This window comes from Plectropomus leopardus, chromosome 3 (assembly GCF_008729295.1).
Source record: "Plectropomus leopardus isolate mb chromosome 3, YSFRI_Pleo_2.0, whole genome shotgun sequence".
In the NCBI taxonomy this organism is placed as follows: domain Eukaryota; kingdom Metazoa; phylum Chordata; class Actinopteri; order Perciformes; family Serranidae; genus Plectropomus; species Plectropomus leopardus.
In genome coordinates, this window is record NC_056465.1 from 16,411,557 (window position 1) to 16,432,117 (window position 20,561).

At 37.1% G+C, this 20,561-nt stretch overlaps 1 protein-coding gene across 1 annotated transcript; it reads left to right on the forward strand.

The window, feature by feature from the left end:
• The first annotated feature begins 5,339 nt into the window (after positions 1–5,339).
• Positions 5,340–19,121, forward strand: slc5a5 (solute carrier family 5 member 5). Its single transcript, XM_042483826.1, has 17 exons — positions 5,340–5,369; positions 6,154–6,552; positions 7,028–7,093; positions 7,229–7,280; positions 7,906–7,973; positions 9,003–9,157; positions 10,102–10,242; positions 12,026–12,155; positions 12,616–12,704; positions 13,594–13,706; positions 14,010–14,080; positions 14,256–14,342; positions 15,304–15,503; positions 15,777–15,874; positions 17,118–17,203; positions 17,494–17,562; positions 17,996–19,121. The coding sequence occupies exons 2-17, from the start codon at positions 6,205–6,207 to the stop codon at positions 18,119–18,121; spliced, it is 1,899 nt and encodes a 632-aa protein (XP_042339760.1). The 5' UTR covers positions 5,340–5,369; positions 6,154–6,204; the 3' UTR covers positions 18,122–19,121.
• Positions 19,122–20,561: the final 1,440 nt, after the last annotated feature.

The following is a 20,561-nucleotide window of genomic DNA, read 5'->3' on the forward strand; positions in this document are numbered from 1 at the left end:
TTATGGTTTCAATATTATTGATTTCACTACTCTTGTGCCATAATCATATCAGATCACACTGCAGTCCATGAAAAGGTATCTCAAAAAATCAGAAGCAGATATTTATGATCCTCAGAGGATGATTCTTAATTTTGTTTTTGGCAGGCCAGAAAATGTACTGACCAAATTTCCGCTGCCCAGAAAAATATAGCCACGTCAGTGCCGGTCCCGTCTACATATCACGTGCTAAGTATCATCTTGCATCAGTTTCTGCTTGTTAAATGCATTGTGCCTTTTTAAAATACAGTTCCATTTTTTCAGGAAGTGTACAGTTTCTGATTGTTAGATGCATACAGTCTTTTTTCCAAAATAATCTTCAGTTGGTAAAATACCTCATATTTACCTCTATTTTCTTGTACACCACATGTACATAGATGCGTTTAGACAAAAACATCATGGTTTGGTTAAACATTCATACGGTAAGCGAACAGCATGCTCCTGGATGATAGTACAGGGTTTTTTGGACCTAACCACGAATTGTGTTCATATAGCTCATAATCTAAATGTGCAAAGACCTTATGTGATCCCAGGAGGATAAACTTGTGTGATTTATTTTAAATTTGACTCTATGACCTTCCCGCTAACTCAGCCCTCACAGCATAACTTAGATTTTAACCCTACTACAAGAAAAAGTAAAGATGATATAGAAAAGCAGAATCCACACTGTCTTATTCATCCATTCAATACTTGAATATTGTGGGGTGTATTATATATTATGGCCTTAATGGGTTACCATAGTGGACCTAAGTCTTGTCCTACATGAATTCAAAGGAAGCGGTTTATTGAGAATAATGTCTTCTTTGGAATCTCGATGAAGAATTTGAGAAGAAAATCACTGCAAAAACCACACACTCACTTCATGTCCAGGTGCCGAGTCCCCCCAAAATATGTTTGTAGATACTATTTGGGAGGGAGACAGTGGGAGAGACATAAGCTTTGTTAAAATCCATCAGGCAGTCCCAATCAGGACAAGCAACAACAATTACATCCAATTAATCAGCAGTAGTGTTGCAAATTTCTTTTCTGGCGCCACAAAAATTCCTAAAAAATATCATGAAATCCTTATCCTATCACCCACAATAAAAGACTCAGGACTGTGAATCAACAAAATTCACTATAACTGTCCCTAGCGCTGAGGTGTGATACATTCAGTGCTTTTATAAGGGAAGAATTTAGGAAAGAATTTACAATTGTTTATAATGAGACAAGATTTGCATTAAATGGAAGTCTTTTTCTAGTGAAAGCAAATGCTCAGTAATCGAGTCATCTGACTTCACAGGAAAAGAGTTGACAACGGTGGTTTCCTGTTCAACACTGAGTGTTTTAGCAGTTTCCTGTTATAGCTCTTAGAAAACCACCTGGTCTTAACTGCAAACATTTTAATGTTTGGACTACATGTACCTCTAATTATTAATTTTAAACTTATTATATGTACAGATTTTGACAATTTCTTAACCCTGAAAATATGTCATTGGAATCTGAAATCTATAACTGACTGAATTCCAGCTGTCACATTTAGCTATAAAGCTTTTAACTGGATGATGTCTATGCCAGAGGTACTGTGAGGCTGTACCTAGGAGTGTTGGTAATTTTAATCAAATAATAAGGTACTTACAGTAACTAGTTTAACTTGTTCACATACTAATATTTGCTAATTAGTTCTAAACACAAAGCACATCTGACGCTGATGGGAATGTTATTAGTTTTGCAAGTATTTTGTGATAAACTGGGGAACTGGACAAATGACCTGATGTGATAGTGGTGCAAGATGAAAAAAATAAGTGATAACTAAAGACAATAGCATTCATCCTGAGGAAAACAAGAATGTTTGTCATGGCCATCCATCATTAAAGACAAACCAACAAACAAATACATTTACAGTGACTAGAGGAAAAGTGAGGTGACTAAAGTCACTAGGATTAAACTTTTTGGGAAACATGAATGTCTGTACAGGATTCTAAAACTTGTATGAAGAGGTTTTTTAAGAGGTTAAAAACATGATGTAGAAGTCCAAATTTAACTTATACTGTAGGTTCCATTAGCTTTGACACATTGCTTATTGCCATGCACTGCTGGTCAGTCTTTGGGCTCTATCTTATGCTCGGGGCAAGAAGGCGCGCAGCGCAGCGCAAATGTTATTGCTACACACGGTTTCGGACTGGTGCAGTTGTCATTCACGCCTGGCGCCCACATCCTTTAAATAACAGATGTACCTGCGCCCATCTGTGCACATGACGTGTCGGTCCTCAAGTGAGGTGTGGTCAGGCGCACTGTTGGTGGATTGATATTTTAAGGCAACAGAAAGCGAATGCACCATTGACCAAACAAAAGCTGGTCTAAAGACAAAGGTGCAGTCTGTTTCCAGCTATTTAAAGGGCGGATTATTCAGATAGTAGGATGCTTGCATGCGGTTCAGATGTTTGGATAAGTCAGGTGGAACATCACAATACAGCCCTCAAAGCCGGAGAATTTTTTGTGGCATGTTGTGTGCTGCACTAGATTGATATTTGTCATGGATGTATCTCGGACATAAATGGGGGCACATTACAGGATGTAGGAAGGGGTGAGGCTGAGCTGCGTGTGCCGATGCAAGTTAACCCAAGTATGTCAGCAGACCACTGAGAAATCAGCTGGCTCCTTCCATTTCTGCTTGATTTTTACGCTGAGCGGCGAGCTTTGTTTACCCCTCCTCACATCACTGTACACTTTTCTGCATTGTAAGGCCGTTCTGGAGCTGGGTTCCGAAAAATGATTGAACCTGCACCGCCACATCCTCTCATGCCTGCTTTACCTCTGCTGCTTTTGGTGGATATCTGCTTCTTCCGCAAATGATCTTCTTGCACGCCTTCACCTCGCGCACAAACGGATCAGTTTCTTCAACAGAACACTCTCACATCTGTAATTCGCCAAATCTGTCATTTAGGTTGCAATCTGCCAATTCATGGCGCACCTGGCCTTTAAAGGGAATGGGGGCTAATGCACAGATTGGTTAATTCATGTTCCATCCAAAATGACTGATGGTTAATGACTAATTCAGAGTCTAAAGGCCTTAAACGCATTTGCGCCAAGTGCTTTAGACCATGCGTCCTAGATCGTCTAAATAGCCCCTTGTGTTTGTCCATCGGTCAGAGACACCACTAATGATGTGAGAACACTTTCATCTAACACCACTGAGAGGCAACAATGTCTTTTTCAGCAAATTATTCAATTCTAATGAACAGATTACCATAAAATTACTGAGAGTGTTGATATTGATGCCACCCTGAGGCTGAGCCTTGGCACCTCCTGCAGGTCAGTTAGACAGCAGAAGCAACATGATCTAAAGTAGATTTTTTTGTCAGTCTTATGGACAGAAATGGCTGGAATTTGAATAGCTTTCTGGAAAATGTATTATGCACCTGAAGTATTTTTGTAATGAGGCAATAATTGCAGTTTTTTGATGGGGTTTGTTGTGGTCATTCGCTACCTGAGATAACAAGGAAGTCAAGCCTAACAACTATTAATGTATCTACAAGGAGATGTGACTTTTGAGGGCTCGACCTTGCTTTACAGGTGAAATAACCCTGTGTGAAATAACCCAGCTGACCACTGAAAGGTCACATCAGACACTTTACTATCTTCATGTTGGTTGCCAGTTAGAACACAAATGCAAAACGGATGATTTATTGCTTTGTTTTTTCTTTTGAATGGAATTGATCACTGTGTTTGTTAATTGTATAAAAGGTAGAAAAGCTCCCATTGCAAAATGAGTCAACTTTTCTATGCTTGAGAATATCCTTCAGTTTTCCAATATCTATATGTACCATATAATTCCTTTTTGGTCGTGCATTGTATTCTCTCCACTTCTGAAATCAAACCTATGTCCTTGACGGCATGATTTAGAGAGGGAAAAGACCTGGGACTAGCACTTAACCTTTGGGCACACCACAAAAAAATATTTCCTATTTCTGAACAAAACATCTTGAGGGAAACAAAATTATCTTGACCTGATGAGACCTAAATCGGTAGAAATATATCAGAGAGCCCCATATTTCTAAACTTATCATTAATAGAGCATGACTGACTGAATTTAATGCAGCACTGAAAACAGTGCTAGAATATTTATTTATGTGGCCTGTTGTGATATCATTCACATAAGCATTCACATAAGCTTTCTCTGCGTTGTAATTGACTAAAAACCAGATTAAGATTTATCAAAAATATTATGTTTTTAGATTGTCCAGTTGGAAATAAAAGAATAATCAAGTTTTCATGTTTCTTACATCTAGAGTGCTTTTCTTCATACCAAAGCAGTTTTGAAATCCCCTGGAAAAAAAGCCAGCGGTTGCTAACGTACAATAGCTCTGCTGACAAGCAGTCAAAGATCATCTTTATAAAACTGCTAGTCATGAGGTTCGCAGCACAAGTAGCAGATTAAGATTAGATAATAAACTTGAGATAAGATAATGGAGAACTACCCTGTTATGTCTGCCTATTTAACGTAAAGTTACTTAGGTTATGTTTTGGAAAAGAAATATGGTTGGGTGTCGTCGGGTTATATACTTAACGTTAAGTTGTGTGCTCAATGTAACGTAATGACATACCTTAAAATAACTCAAAGTTCATTTGTTAACTTGGGTAAGGTTGTTTGACCCCTCCAATGCCCGAGCCTGCCTCCTCATGCAGTTTCATTCTTTGCACGTCCTTCTTTACTCCTGTCATTACATTTGTTTTGTGATCGCAGCCTTTGCGATCAGATAGCCTGCCACTCAAGCGGCCCCAACTACGTAGCATTAGGCCTTAATGATACAGAAATGGATGAATTATGAAAATAATACTGTACAGTTGTCATGAATGTTGAAATTACCTTTTAAAACCTTTTAAATCAGCAGATAATTATGGTAAGGAGTACTATGTATAGCATTATATGGTAAAAAGACTATACTCAGACAATAATCAGACAGAATAATAATACAGCATGCTAATCACTCCTTTTTCACCCTTTTCCACCTCCCAATCTTTCATAAGCACAGAGAACAAACACGTTATCATAAAAACACACACCCCCAAAAGGGTCACCTACTATAGAAAGTCAGTTTCCTTCCCTGCCATCACATGTGTGATGGGAAGGGAAGGAAGGAAGGTGTGTGTCATGAAATGACACACACCTGAATGGCTTTTTTAGAGCGTGAGGGGGCGGGGCATGAGGGGGTGTTCATGGTGTGCACACACTACATGCACGCACATATGCGTTGAGGACGGTGATTGAAGCCAAAGCAGCTGCTGAGACCGTCAGCACATTCCTCTTTCACTGAGTGGAGGCAGCAGGACTGAATGGAGCACCAGCACTGGTGAGTCTTTTGGCATTTTTATTCAACTTTATGATTAGAAGAAAAAAAAAACAAAGCAGGTAACTTTCAGAAAGTTGACACTGTTTTACTTACTGACTGCAAGTCTTAAAATTGATTAAGTGAGCTCATTTTATCTGCAGTGTTTTAATCCTAATCAATTCTGGTTTAGTCACATTTACAGAGGTTATTTACAAAAATAGATTACTCACAATAATAAATTAGTGATAAATATTCTTAATAAATACATAAATTGGATTGAATAATAAAAAATAAATGAAATGAAAGTGTGATACTATAGCATACCTATAACTTTCTTAGCCCCTATTAATTTCAATCTTTATTTACACTTGGAAAATATACAGAGAAAAGAGCCATTTTTTTCTTTTTTACAATTAAAAGAAAATACAAAAGAAATGATCAGGGCTGCATTTTGGTGAGAAGAGAAGGCTTTTCCTTTTCTTTTCTTTTTTTTTTTGGAAAACTTCATAAGTTTTAGTTACAATTTCTAAATGATTAAATTAATAAATAAAAATAAATTGACAGTGTGGGAGCTGTGCCATACAAGGTGCCGGCCTAACCTTCAGGACAAATCTGGGGTTCTGTGACTTACCCAAGGACACTTTGACATGGGGACAGGAGGACAGAGGATCCAACTGCCATCTTTGTGAATTAATGGATGATTAGCTTAATGTTTTACTTAATGCCATCGCCAAGAATGGATAATATATACATATCTTGTGTCTCCATCAGTAATCGGGTAACTGACTCTAATTGACCCCAACAGACCCACCAAAAATCTGCACCCAACAAACTACGAGGGCAACAGAGTAAAACAATGGAGGAGCAGTCTGCAGGCTTTGTTGTGGCAGACTACGCAGTCTTTGCTGCCATGTTGTTGGTCTCTATGGCCATCGGACTCTTCCAGGCCCTGAAGAAGAGGCCAGGGGACGCCACTGCTGATGACTTCTTCACCGGGGGTCGGAGCATGCCTGTAGTTCCTGTTGGGCTGTCGCTCTGTGCCAGTTTTATGTCAGCAGTCCAGGTTCTGGGTGTTCCCGCCGAGGCTTCTCGCTATGGCTTTAAATTCCTCTACATGTGCCTTGGACAAAGCATCAACTCCCTGCTGACAGCTTACCTCTTCTTGCCAGTTTTCTTTCGACTGGGCATCACCAGCACCAACCAGGTGATAATAACCTAATAGTCATAACCCCAGTTATAGTCATGAATTAAACAGGAGTATAATATTCCAGTTTCATGTAACTTTCTTGCAAATATCTAAATATTTAAATGTGTGTTGTTCAGATAAAACAAACTCTTGAAGAATTTTCAAAGGAACATTTTATTAGTTTTTGATGGTAATGGTTGTAGGTTTTTGGATCAAATTCAGTAAAAATCTGACATCTCAGGAGAATGATGAAAGAAAATGGTTTGATTTGAAGGTTTAAACTACCAAAACACAAACACTGAAGCATTCAAATACCCAAAGTATGAGAAGTAATTTGAACCGATCCTTTTGTAGAAATAGAGTTTCTCTGACACAATGCTGGAATGTGTCTGTGGGTCTGATGTGAGGGGTGAATATAAGAGGTGAGGAAAGATGAGGGATGTGTGCAGGGATGCTTCTCCATGCTCTCACTCCAGCTGTCTGCCTGTCACAGTATCTGAAGATGAGATTTGGCAGAGGAATGCAGCTATTGGGGAGTGTCCAGTTTCTGGTGGCGACGGTAAAACAACATTATATTCAGTGTTTATAAAGATGATATCACATTTTCATATAATCTCTTATAAAAATATTTGCTTTGGCAACTACGCTTCACATGTAAGACTCTCTAAATGGTGTTGTAAATCTCTTTTCTCAGCTGCTTTACACAGGGATTGTCATATATGCACCTGCCTTGATCCTCAACCAAGGTAGGAGAGATGCACCTTGTGACAATTGCTATCGTACCAGCAGCTGATGTTCCAGCAGAGCTGGTTTGCCAACAACCACACCAAAACAAATTTTTATCTCATTACAGCGTCTTTTGTATCTTCAGCATATTGCAGTACTGTACTTGGTGCTTTTTGCACAGTCTGTATAACTTGGAATTTAGAAAAAAAAAAGTTGTATTATTGTATGTATTGATTTTTGTAAAACTTTCTAGGTTACACAACAATAAATGTGTTACTTTTGCAAGTTAGCGTGTGAAAGTTTGTCTGCAAATTGTCTTCCTCGTTCCTCTCTTAAGTACCTGTATTGAAAGTGATGTGTGAATTCATTCTTTTTTTCTGAGTTGGTGCTTTTGATATTGTACATTTTTAAATAACAGTTCAGAGTCATTAGAGTGTGGTGAATTGTTAAACATGGTTTATGACAAATCATATTGTTTAAGGTGGTAAATTAAATATATAAATTAATGAATTAATATTTATCAAATAAAGTAATATTATATATTTATAATAATGTTATTTGATAATAACATTATTATAAAATATATAATATTAATATTCCATATTAAAACACTAACACCTGTTTTTTCTGTTTTTAAAATTTAAGCTACTGGACTCAATATGTGGGTGTCTCTATTTTCTACTGGGATCATTTGTACGCTGTACACAACACTGGTAAGACTTTTTTTTCCATCTCATCAAATCAGCATGACAGATGGTGTCAGTCTCAAACAGGCAGGGCTGGGTTCTGTTGACTTTAATGCGCATATAGAAATGCATATTGGTTTTATCCTTTTACAGAAGGCTTCCCATGTGTCGTGATGTTGTCACTCTATTGAAGACTTAGTATGACAGCAGTATGGTCAGTGTTACTGTGTCCTCTTAACTTAACGCATTTAATATTTCATTCAAAGTCCTTGTTGAATGAACATTGATTGAAATCCCTTTACAAATTTTGGAATTTTCCAAAATCAATACGATAAACATGCCCACTTTGATTTGGTGAATGTGAAAAAGCAGTCTTTCACGTTCCTAGCACCCACACCTCTAAGGACGCTCAAACTAGTGGAACAGCATACATGAAGAATTCGTCTTGCCCTTAAAGGAGTAGAGTGTAAGATTTAGAGGGATTTAGTGACATCTAATAGTGAGGATTTCTGATTGCAACCAGCTTAAATTTTTCCCGGTTGGAATTCCCTCAGTATTTGTTGTTCAGGAGGTTTTTACCGGGTGCTGCATTATCAACAGAGGTCTCTTTCTCTCCAAAATAAACAGACCTGGTAATTCAAAGCAGTAAAAACACTAAATAAAGCACTTTCACATTACAAATCAGTGTTTCGTCAAAGCTGCTTGTCATGGAGGGGTTGCTAACTTGGGTGGCTGATGCAAAAATGCTAAAGGCAAAACGTGAATAGCCCTATCTGGTGCCAGTGTTTGGTTTGTCTACTCTGGTCTACTGTAGAAACATAATGGTGAAACATGGCAATTTCCATAAGTGAAGACCTGCTCCTTATGTAAATATAAGGTAACGAAAAGACAGCAATTATTATTTTCAGGTGATTATACACTAAAGAAAATATTCTTGAATAATAAACAAAACATTCCCCTAAATCCCAAACACTGGACCTTTAAATGGTTTTGTAAAAGTCTAAGATGTTGTGGTGTGTCTTCTGGTCCCTCTCTTCCATCCTCTCTCTATAACAGGGTGGCATGAAAGCTGTAATCTGGACGGATGTGTTCCAGATTATTGTCATGTTTGCGGGCTTTGTGGCCATTTTCATCCACGGCACAGTTCTGGTTGGTGGCCCTGGGGTGGTACTGGAGATCGCCAAAAATGGATCACGCATTAATTTCAATGAGTAAAAAAACTATTACATTTTTTTCCCTCCACTTTTATTTTTTTAAGATGCTGACACCATAAAATCTGTCATAATCAAACTACAGTTCCTTATCACAGATTTGATAATGATGTATCAATTATAGATTTTTATTTCAGGCTGATATGAAAAAATAAAACAGTAAAATACTTTTAAACTTTTTACTACAGGTATTGGTCACAAGTTTTTAAATCCAGGCAACAACAACAAAAAAAAATCAACCTATGCTCACAGTCAAGCTTCATAAGCTCAGTATTGACTTGGGAAACTGAAGTTTGACATGAGCTATTTTAACTCAAGGTCCAATTGCCAGCTTTCAACCTAATCGCCAGAAAAGATGTTGGCATTGTACATTTCTGGAAACCCGGCGCACATTGCATTCTTGTGTAGCTGCGGTGAAACTTTACCTGTCTTTACATGCCAACAACACTGTTGTTAGGTGTGAACATTAAACAACTTGGTTTTGGTTGGGAAAAGATGATTTAGCTTGAAACAGCAGTGTTTTGGTGAAAAAAGGCTTTTTGCGCCATTCTCAGTGGCAGGAAACACAGCAATGATTTGGTAAAGAGTGACCTCTTTTTAAGGCACTATCCTAGCAGGAAACCCGATAACGGGTTGCTTAAAAAAGCAAATTGTTTGCTGGTCTCAAACAGTAATCTGCAATGGTCTGCCGCTTGGCAAGTGTTTCACCTAGATAACACGCCATCCATCATCCCCACGGACTCCTGATGACAAAGTCGGTTTATATACTACGTAACTTTTGAAACGTTGATATTATACATATTTCTTTTTACCCATGAAGAAGCTGGCAAGTGGACCAGGGAAAAGATGTTTCTGTCTGCTATACTTAAAACCCAGTTGTTACAATGGAAAGAGGTTGCAAAGAGTCAAGTGTCACTGATTTCTGTGATAATGTTTGTCTTTAGTTTTGGCGTTGACCCACGGAAGCGTTATACCTTCTGGAGCCTGTCTGTCGGGGGTGCATTGGTTTGGCTGTCAATGTACGGAGTAAACCAAGCTCAAGTCCAGCGTTACATCTCCTGCAGAACAGAGAGAGATGCCCAGTGGTGAGTGGAGACCTGTTTGTTGTTCACTTAAACACCTCCTGTATCAGGTGTTTCAAATAGAAATTTCAAAGCTTTTGTGAACTTGATTTACATTATGTCGTTGATTATAGAAAAACAACAATGTAGCATATAAAGTCTTCCACAGGTTTCCAAAGAGAGACATTTACCAAGAAAATTATCAATCGAATGAATACAGCCCCAAACAAACCCCTTTAACAGCTTAAATATCTTCTCAATGAAGCCATAACAAAACCTTAAATCATTAAGAACGAAACATGCTGTGGAAAGAATAACTTTATCTCTCTTTCAAGAGTGAAGCAGGACTATTTCTCTCGTGGCACTCAATCATTTTTAACTGGGGCATTACCTGGGGCTTCCTAAAGCCTGAAATACAGGTTTATAGTATAATGTCAATAGAAAACTCAAGGCTCTCCTGGGGCCAACACAAGCCAAACAGTATCTCAAAATGGCATCCATTGCATCAAACGCTAAATGTTTTATCCCTATTTTGACCTAACTGCTTACTCCAGCTCCGTCTCAACGGTTGTCTCTCTTCAAATACTAATGAGAGACATCTCTTTGTTTGTTCAAGCATTCCCCAGTATTTTTCTTTTAAATGATTGGTGTGTTGTGGTCAATATTTGAGAAATTGTCAAATTTTAGTTTTAAGAGTTATTTAGCACTGTCTCAGTTCTGCAATACTGGTCACGTGCTCACTTCTGCCTGCCCAGTTGCCCAGCTCCATTTAGTAATTTTTCATTCACCCTGGTTTCCAGTGCCCCTGCATCAGTCACATGCACTTCATCAGGGCAACTCAGTTCACCTGTTCCTTATTACACACAGCCAGAATGTCAGCTGGACCTTTCTGGTTTTGAGTAAATTTTGACCAAATACTAAACACCTCCATCAACCTCAGCGTTATTTTGTGTTTACTGCTATTCACCAAATGTCAGCGTGGTGACAAGCTAAAATGAGATGCGAAACATTAAAGGCTTCCTGCATGTTCACACCACTATTCCTAGGTCAAGCCTCGCAGAGCAGCTTCCATTGTTGTAGTCTTGTCATGATGCTGACATATTCAAACATATTGATAATAACTTACAGTTGCCCACGTCTAGATAGCGCCTTCCTTTACAATTACAATAAGAGACATGTTCTATTTCTCACCATTGTGTTTGGATAGAAGGTGGACAACCTAATAGCCAGTGTTGCAGAGCAGAGATATTTACCAAGGTGTCCAGTTATCAGCATATTGTTTGTTTTAGGTTAACATTTTAGTTTCACATTTCCTGAAGGTGAAAGACATGTATGTGTATGTGCTTGCATGTGAAAACTTGTCTACAGAGGAAACTCAACACAAAATAAAATGTAATACTTTTGTTTCTTGTTAGACAAGAGTTCTATTTAATAGACTGTTTTGCATTATCAGACAGCCCATTGTTTCATCAGACATTTGATATCTCTTTTTTTAGTAGGTATATTTTTTTTGAAATTTCCATGACGGAATTCCCTTGTAAGATGTTTTTTTATAACTCATTAATAAATGATTATGAATTAATGAAGACTTAAAAAAACAATTGAAGCTTTTTATTTTGACAGTCAAGCCTTTACATGCAAGACATCAATACAACTAGGACATCAGAAAGCATCTAATTTCTCACAAATAACATTAAAAAAGAGATTGTATCTTTGCCACACATTCAAACAAGTAGGTCAATAGTGGAAATGCAGAAGTCCATCAATAAACTTGGGTCTCTATAATGATGTTTGCTTTTGATTGCAGGGCATTGTTTGTGAACCAAGTGGGTCTGTGCCTCATAGTGAGCAGTGCTGGAATCTGCGGCATCGTCATGTTTTCTTATTACATCAGCTGTGACCCGCTGATGTCTGGGAGGATCTCTGCCCCCGATCTGGTACTCAACACACTCATATTGATTTATGATGGGAGCACGATGCTGTGAAGGGTTCAACTGATACAGGGTTTTCAAAGCTGATGAAAAAGAAAAATCTCTATGTTTCTAAGATTTTCTTTACCAAACATCCACCATCCATGATTTTAAATTATGAAGTTTGGCTGGGCTAAATAATGTTCTAAACCTCCAATGTTTGCTTTTGCTGTTTACCACCCCTGTGCTTTGATCACATCAAACAGTGCTGAAAGCCGAAGTGTATTTTTTTAGATTGTAAACAAGATAAAAAAGTTACCTGTTATCGGTTGATAACTAAAGACTGTGAACTAAAGACCGTGAGAAAAAAAATCCTTTACCAATAGAATTTGTTTTATTTAATGAAGAGCAACTTAAAATGATTGATTTTTATGACTCGGATATTTGTTTTTACATTATTTCCCTCTCTCCCTGTCATCTGATGAAGTACATGCCATACTTCGTGTTGGAAATATTCAAAAATCACCCTGGATTTCCAGGTCTTTTCCTTGCCTGTGCATACAGTGGGACTCTGAGGTATTCTGTCTTGGTTTCTGTAAACTAAAGTTATGACATGTCTCCCCCTATCATGGCAACCAGTGATGAAAAGTAACTCTGTACATTTACTCAAGCACTGCACTTAAATACATTTTGAAGTACTTGTAGTTCAGTTTTCCACCAGTTAACACTGCTATACCAGTGCAATACAGAAGAGAGTATTGTGCTTTTTGCTTAATTATATTTATACATATTGTTACATATATTTTTTCTGCTGATAAACATGTACTTTTTCTGAAATAGGATTTTGAATGACATAGTTTTACTCGTGATACATTTTACAATATGTACTGGTATGTATGGAAAGGAATACTTCAGCCGTAAATAACCATTTGTAAATCAGTGATTCATGGAGTTCTGCTGTTGTTAAATGTGGTATCCAGTCAATCAATAAGTCAGTATGTTTACCCTTTTCCATGGAGGCATGTGAGAAAAACAAGTTGTTTTTTTTTAATGAATTAAAGGTGAAATACAAATGGTAATTTTGCAGGTGAAGTATTCCTTTTAGTAAACAATATTAGTACTTCTATTACTGCAGGAACTAATTTTAACAAATTAAAGTCCCAATTTGTAGAGTCTAGATTTTTTTTAAGCTTTTGGTGGCCTCGTGTGGTACTACCAAAAACACTGTGGCTCTTTATTTGGTGCAGGATCTTAATTAAGTATATTTACTAAGATAAATGTATTTTTCTTGAACTTTTAAAGCAATACGTTTGTGTGTTGTTAAGATGGTAACAAACCTTAAAGACACACATTCGAGCATCCTGCTGTCCTTCATGGCGTTGGTTGTCACACAAAGAGTATTAATATAGTATGTAAACATGGTCAGGGAGCTGCAGATGTGGGATAACTAGTGAATTTTTTACAGCACGGCCTCCACAAGTATCAATGCTATGGCTGCAGTAACAATGGAGGATCTGCTGCGACCTCACATGCTCCGCATGACCCAGAAGAAACTGGTCCTTGTTTCCAAAGGACTGTGTAGGTTAAAACTCACCATTAACATCTGCTTAACTGAGTTGTTTTACTCTTGTTTGTATTCTTAGAAAACACTTTCATTTCATTTTATTTTACAGCGAAAAGACTATTATAGTATAGGCTAAAACAGAAATCTGCCTATTGAGTTTTACATTTCATCTGCATTTCATCATATTTCCTAGTTCACATTGACTTGATAGTGGATGACACAACTTCCTGTTGTAATATTAAAGAACCAAATTCAATGCAAAAGATAATATTTTGCACAGTTTATTATTTCAGTGCTTACTCTCTTCTCTCTCTTAGCGCTCCTGTACGGAATCGGTTGTATCACCGTGGCTGCTCTCTCCTCCTTCCTGGACTGGGGAGTTCTTCAGGTATCGTTCTTAAATATTACTATGATGTTTAATCCATTATACAACCAATAATTCACAATAAAAATGGAGCATAACAAAGCTTTAAACAAAACACAAGGTGCATTGTACTCTTTAATAAAGAATCAGTGGTGTGCTTGGTTGCTGTTTAAGAACTGCCTTTGTCTTTTCTATTCAGGGATCGTTCACAGTCATGGGGGTGGTCAGCGGTCCATTACTGGGTGTATTTATTTTGGGGATGTTTGTTCCAGCAACAAATAGGCTGGTGAGTGGCTTGATTTATCCTGTGTTGTACACTGTACTGTATTTTCGTGATTCTCTTATTCAGGGAAACTTGACAGTTCAGCTTCATTCATATTTACAACATGATTCAAGTAGTTAAATTACTTTATTGCAATTTTTAGAAGTAATTATTTTGTAATTCTCATTTTACCATTGATTCTCTACAGTCATTTGACCACAGTTAGTTAGTTTAGTTACTTCGCTAACTGAGTAATCATCCTTGGTGCAATACCTCCACCAGGGATGCCTTCGTTTCTGATGGCAGGTGGCTGAAAGACATTGTATAAAAAACCAAAGCTGACATTCCTACACTTTCATGAATAGAGGGGTATTATTTATTATATTATTTTTATTGTTTGTTTGTTCCTTTAAATGTTTATGACCTGTGAACAAGTAGGCACGATTTGTAATAAATTCAATTAACTTGCCTTTTTTTTGCTGGTATCTGACTTTCTTTTATTAAATATTGTTAGAATTTTGTATCACATGTATTGTCAATTTAATCATTGTAGTAGTCTGAAAAACTTTTTCTAAATAGCTTTAGTCATTTGTAGGTTGCAAAGCTGCATATTACTAAAGCTTTCAAAGTAGCTTTCCCAACACTGCTGAATAATAAGATTTTAGGTTGGTGTGTGTTTAGGTTTGTATCATAGTGTTGTGAGATTAGATAGATAGATATTTATTATGTTAAACAGGACATTTCTTTTCCCAAATGTGAACCATCTGATTATGAAACAAAACTGTTTTTTTTTATATTTATTTAATAATAATAATGTATATTATACAAACATTTGTTTTCAGTACTTTAAGAGCAAAAATGTTGCTATTTTTACAGGCCTGTCTCCTCGATGAACAAGCACATTCGAGGACCAGCTCACGTGTCTCATCCTGTTTATCTAAAATGTTCTCATGTCTGCTGTTAAAATTTGCGCTTGGTCTTTCAGGGGGCGTTCTCAGGAATATTAGTGGGCTTCTGTGTATCTCTGTGGCTGGCTGTTGGCTCAACTCTTTACCCACCCAGTGAGGAGACCATGGGTGTCCTGCCCAGCTTAGGCGAATGTAAAGCTAGCAACGTCACCCTGAACAGCACCCCACATCAGGACCAACAGTCCATCTCCGCCCTGCATCACCCCGATGACCATGGGTCAGTGACTTCAACAAGGCCTGCACTAATACACATTTTCTCAGGTCGTTTACATTTGTTAAAGATAAAGAAATTTACAGTATCTGTGTTAAAAATATTAGAAGTAAAAATGAGATAAGATACATTAAGATACATACATAAAACATTTCTAGATGAATGTGGTGTTTGATATGGTGTAATTCTGACATAGAATACTGTACATGTTACAGCTATAAAACTGAAATAAATACATCTAAAATATGTTAATAAACCCTGTCTTTTCTGAAACAATAGGGGCCTGGTTAACTTCTACCACATGTCCTACCTCTACTTTGGTGCCATGGCGACTAGTTCAGTAGTGCTAGTTGGGCTGATGGTGAGCTATGCAACAGGTAAGGAGATAAAAAAAAGATACAAGTGAAAACTGCTGACACACGATGACACACTATTCAGAGCTGCTGTTTTCATTCAAGCCAATAAAGTACACAGAGCTACCATTATTTTACTAATTAACACCCACTCAATGCAATCCAACTCAGCTGGCATGCAATAGAAACTCATAATGAATGATTTTTTTAAATACTGTACCAGAAAGGTCTGACTCGACTTTGCCTTCACTTTTATGCCTCAGAGCCGGCGCCAGCTGGGGCAAAACGGCATTATAATTTCAGGCTGTCTGTCTGTCCCTATGTAAGGACGTTTGTTCCACTCTTGTGGACGTGAAATGTCAGGAACACCTTGAGGGAATTTCTTTACATTTTGTGCAACTGTCCACTTGGACTCAACGATGCACTGACATTTGGTAGTCAAAGGTCACTGTGACCTTGCAAAACACATTTTGGCCATAACCCAAAAATTCATATGCTAAATCTGACAACATTTTACACAAATGTCTAATGAGATAAAACAATGACGTGATGACATTCTATATCCAGAAGGCCAAAGGTGAACTTCAATGTGACGTCAATATGTTGCAAAAACACTTTTCTGGCCATTATTCAATGCCATAACATTTGATCAAATGCTGAATTGGTGACATTAATCTTGGGTGTTCATCTCGAAACATCTGATTGAATAGGTCTCCTGTGTTGTTGGGTTAAAAATGTGTGTGAAGCATCAGTTTTAGAATTTGTTGCTTCTTTGCAGCAACATCCATATTTGAAGTGCTGTCTCCTTTAATGGTGATGACTGTATTCTGTCTTGTTCCCTTGGTAGTCCACAAGAAGCTCATTGGTTTTGCTGATATTGAGTTGTAAGTTATTGTTGTTACATCATGTGACGAAGCTTTCTATCAGTCCTCTGTAATCTTCTTCAAAAATAGTCTCTAAGTGAAGACAGCATGTTTCTAACAGGAAAGTATTTACTGAAATTATACACGTATATGTTGTGATAACTTTTATTCTGCCAAAAAATAGACTTTTCATTTCATTAAATTCCTTTAAAGTCTTAATTTCATAATGTATATTATTAATCCGGACAGTGGTGGGTGTCAAATGCAGCTCCACTGACTGATGGAGTCATACAACCTAAGTAATTATGCAGTAATTATGGTTGTTTGTTGCTGTTGTTATCTGTGCTGATTAATCTCAAAACATCACACTGAAAACCAAACAAATTCTGTTGTTTCTCTCAAAGGACCAACAAAGAGGAGTCAAATCAAAGAGGGTTTGTTATGGTGGGATCTTAAGAAAAAGCATGTAGAGGTCCCAACAGAGCACAGAGTAAGTACTACAGTATATCATAAGCTTATATTTTTTTTGTTTTATTTTTTTGTAGCTGCACCTGCATAATTTAGAAACGTAAGGGACAGAAGTGTATGTGTCTGTATTTCACCTGAGACTCTAAATTCAGGATTTTGTTTCATAAAGTTTAATATATACATATAAATTGCAAATTGTGCAACAAAATGAACCCCTGCTAAGAATCTGACAACTTAACTCGAATTGTTACTAGATTGTTTTGGACTGACATTGTATGTCTTAATGTGCTGGCTGTCTGCGTTTGTTTTAAGGCTCGAACAGTGTCAACAATGTTTCCATGCCTCCTGCACAATGCATGCTGGGAAACACTGCAACAGCCTGTGAGTATGAATAGAAATAACCAGGTAAAGAAATTACTGAATAAATTATTACTGGGCAAAAGGACTAAAATGCAGTTCACAGCTGGAAGCATACTGAAGGTATGAAAGTATATGGCAGATAACTTCATTTCATTCATTAATTGGTTTATTTAAAACAGGGTGCAGTGTACAATATATTTATTGTACCCGTTACAGCATGAAGCTCATTTTCATCTGTTGTCCCTGCATGTGCAATATACTGCACATACAACAATAAATAATAAACATTATAGATATGCTAGATAAGATGTGTGGCATCACATCCACACAACATCTAGAAAGATTTGCCACAACTACTTCATGAGTGTGTATTCCTTGGTTTCACTGTTCAGTTGGCATGTCTCTCTTTTCTTGGTGTTCATCAGTTTTTTGTTTCTTACTGTTTTAAAACCAGAATCTTGGAGACAAGGTGACTGACAATCCACAGCTTGTGCCTTTGAGGAATCTGCATGAAGAAGATGCAAAAGAAAAAGAAAAAGAACCAACAGATGAGAATATTAAATCACCACTCAGAGTTTAGGTGTTGGAAAACTTAACTTTTTTAAAATCCCAAATAGCTCTAATGACCATGGCATGTCCTCTCTAGTGGCAGTCAATGTTTTCAGTAGGCCTATAATGTATTTTTTCCTCTGTCTCTTAGTTTGGTTCCAAGTCAGCTCCATATTAGGAGCTACATTTAGGTAAAATGAAAAATTACTCCTTAACGCGATTGAATAATGAAGGCCTTTATTTATGTGCCAAGGGACATATAGACTGTAATCAAAGCCCCTCAGGTGTTATTTGAATTCTTCTAATGTTGAAGGGCTCTTTCATCACTTTATTATTCGGGTATGTTTCATATCTGAGGCGATGCACACCTGCACTTCATCCAGTGTCAATGGACAAGTGACAGGAGGCCTGAAGTAAGCTGTGTGTGCATTAACGGTAACTCCTTCATAATTTATGTTCAAGTTCATGTCCTTATGTTATGTCACTGAAAGTGTCCTCTTAATAGACAGTGGTGTGTGTGTGTGTGTGGGGGGGGGGGTCTTTTGTTATTTAGATAAGGTGGCAATGTATTTGAACAACACCTATAACTGGGAGATCTCATCGCCTGTTAAGGCTTACCATGTAAATATGAACGGAAAATTTGTCATTACTCCACACACAGTAGGGACTAGTCTCGGCACCACAGATGTCAATGATATAACCAAATCGCCATAAATATCAGCATCCACTGCATGCCAAAGTAACATGAAAGACAGCCTATGTTTTAAATAGTTAATTCATGATACTTTGTAGATTAAAAAAAATAAATAAAAGTTTCCTTGAGCTCAACTCTGATTGCTACTGTTCAGATAAGTCTGTCAACCCACAGCCTGGCACCAGTTTCAACAGAGGAACATTAAAGTGACACAGTCTAAGCAATAAAACACGACAGTGCTACAATCAGTAAACTACTCAGACTTTATGACCCTTCTCTACTTGAGCTACTGTTATGCAATTTTTTAGCACTTATCTCATTACTGCCGCTTGTTGCCAGTCACCTCTGTTCAGAAAAAGTTACAAGTCGGCTTTATCTAATGTACACTCTCTGGTACAACCACCGAAGGTAGTAGCAGTTTATGCAAGTTTTACTGTTCAGTTTTTTGAATAAGGTTGTATAACTTAATGCATAACTTTTATAACAACAAAAAATAAAATGTAATCAGGGTTTTCTGTCTGTGGCTACATTTATAGTCCCCATTGGGCTTGCCATTGGTTTAATGTTAGGAATGCACTGGGTCATAGAGTATTTCCTGCGTGAGTGTGTGATGACTACTGAGATAATGATAGCACGTGGAAATGTCACTGTGTGGCTCTTCAAAGGCCTTTGAAGGCTTCATGGATGTTCTCACAGGTAAACAGCTCGTCAAGTTAACAAATGAGTGTTGGTTCAGGTTTATTGTCAGTGGGGAAGATTACAGTTTTTGTGAATTTGTAATCCATGTCACAATACAATTAGTTTAGGTCACATATGTCTTAAACTGAGGAGGCTTTTAAAAAAAATCCTTTTTTAGAAATACATTTTACTTAGCTTGCATAAAGAGGGGAACCTATATTGTATTTGAATGTATTTGATGATTGCTTCATGAATGCCTGTGCATCATTTACATTCCACTTATAATGAAACTATAATGTTTTGGGAGGGGGGGTGTCTTATAAATGTGGCTCCTTACAGATTTAACTATGAGATTTTTAGCTAAATGATAAGACCAAAAATACAGCAGGTTTTGGGTACAAGTTAAGGAAAAAAAACTTAACTTAAATATAGGTTGAGTAAGTAGCTTTGATTGATTTGAGTTGGTGCACTTATTTTATTTGTTTTGACTCTTTTCTTTTGAAGTTGTGATGACTAAATTCTTTCTGATGGTGATAAAAAAGTCAAATATTTGGAGAGTATAACTTACCTAATTTATGTTCAGTTATGATCATAATTTTTAAAAGGGCATTGAACAAATGACTTAACTTTCACCTAATAACTTATCTACACAAGTAGATATAGTTCATATTGATATGAAAATAAGCATACTTCTACCACAATTGGAAAAATAACTAGGCAAATTTTTCTATGAAAAAACATTTGTAATATCATAATTAACGATCGTGTTACAAGATTGTAATATTTTCAAGCACTTTTCCATCATTTCCTTGTTTCTGTCTAAACTTTTTTTTTTTTAAATGTTTTTTTTTTTTTTTTTTTTTTTCTTTTTTTTTAAAAACCCCAAACAATTTCCTAGTAATTTTCTTGATCTTTTTACTAATTTCTTGCTTTTTTGGGTCATTTCTTCTTTTCAATTCATTGCCTTCCCTCCGTGTTTTTGAACGAAATCAAGCCAATCTAATCAGAGTTCAAAGGGTTAATCATGGTGTTATCTTGGTGTATACTGACACCTGCTGATGATTGAATGTCACTTTAAAATGCAGACGTACCTACATAC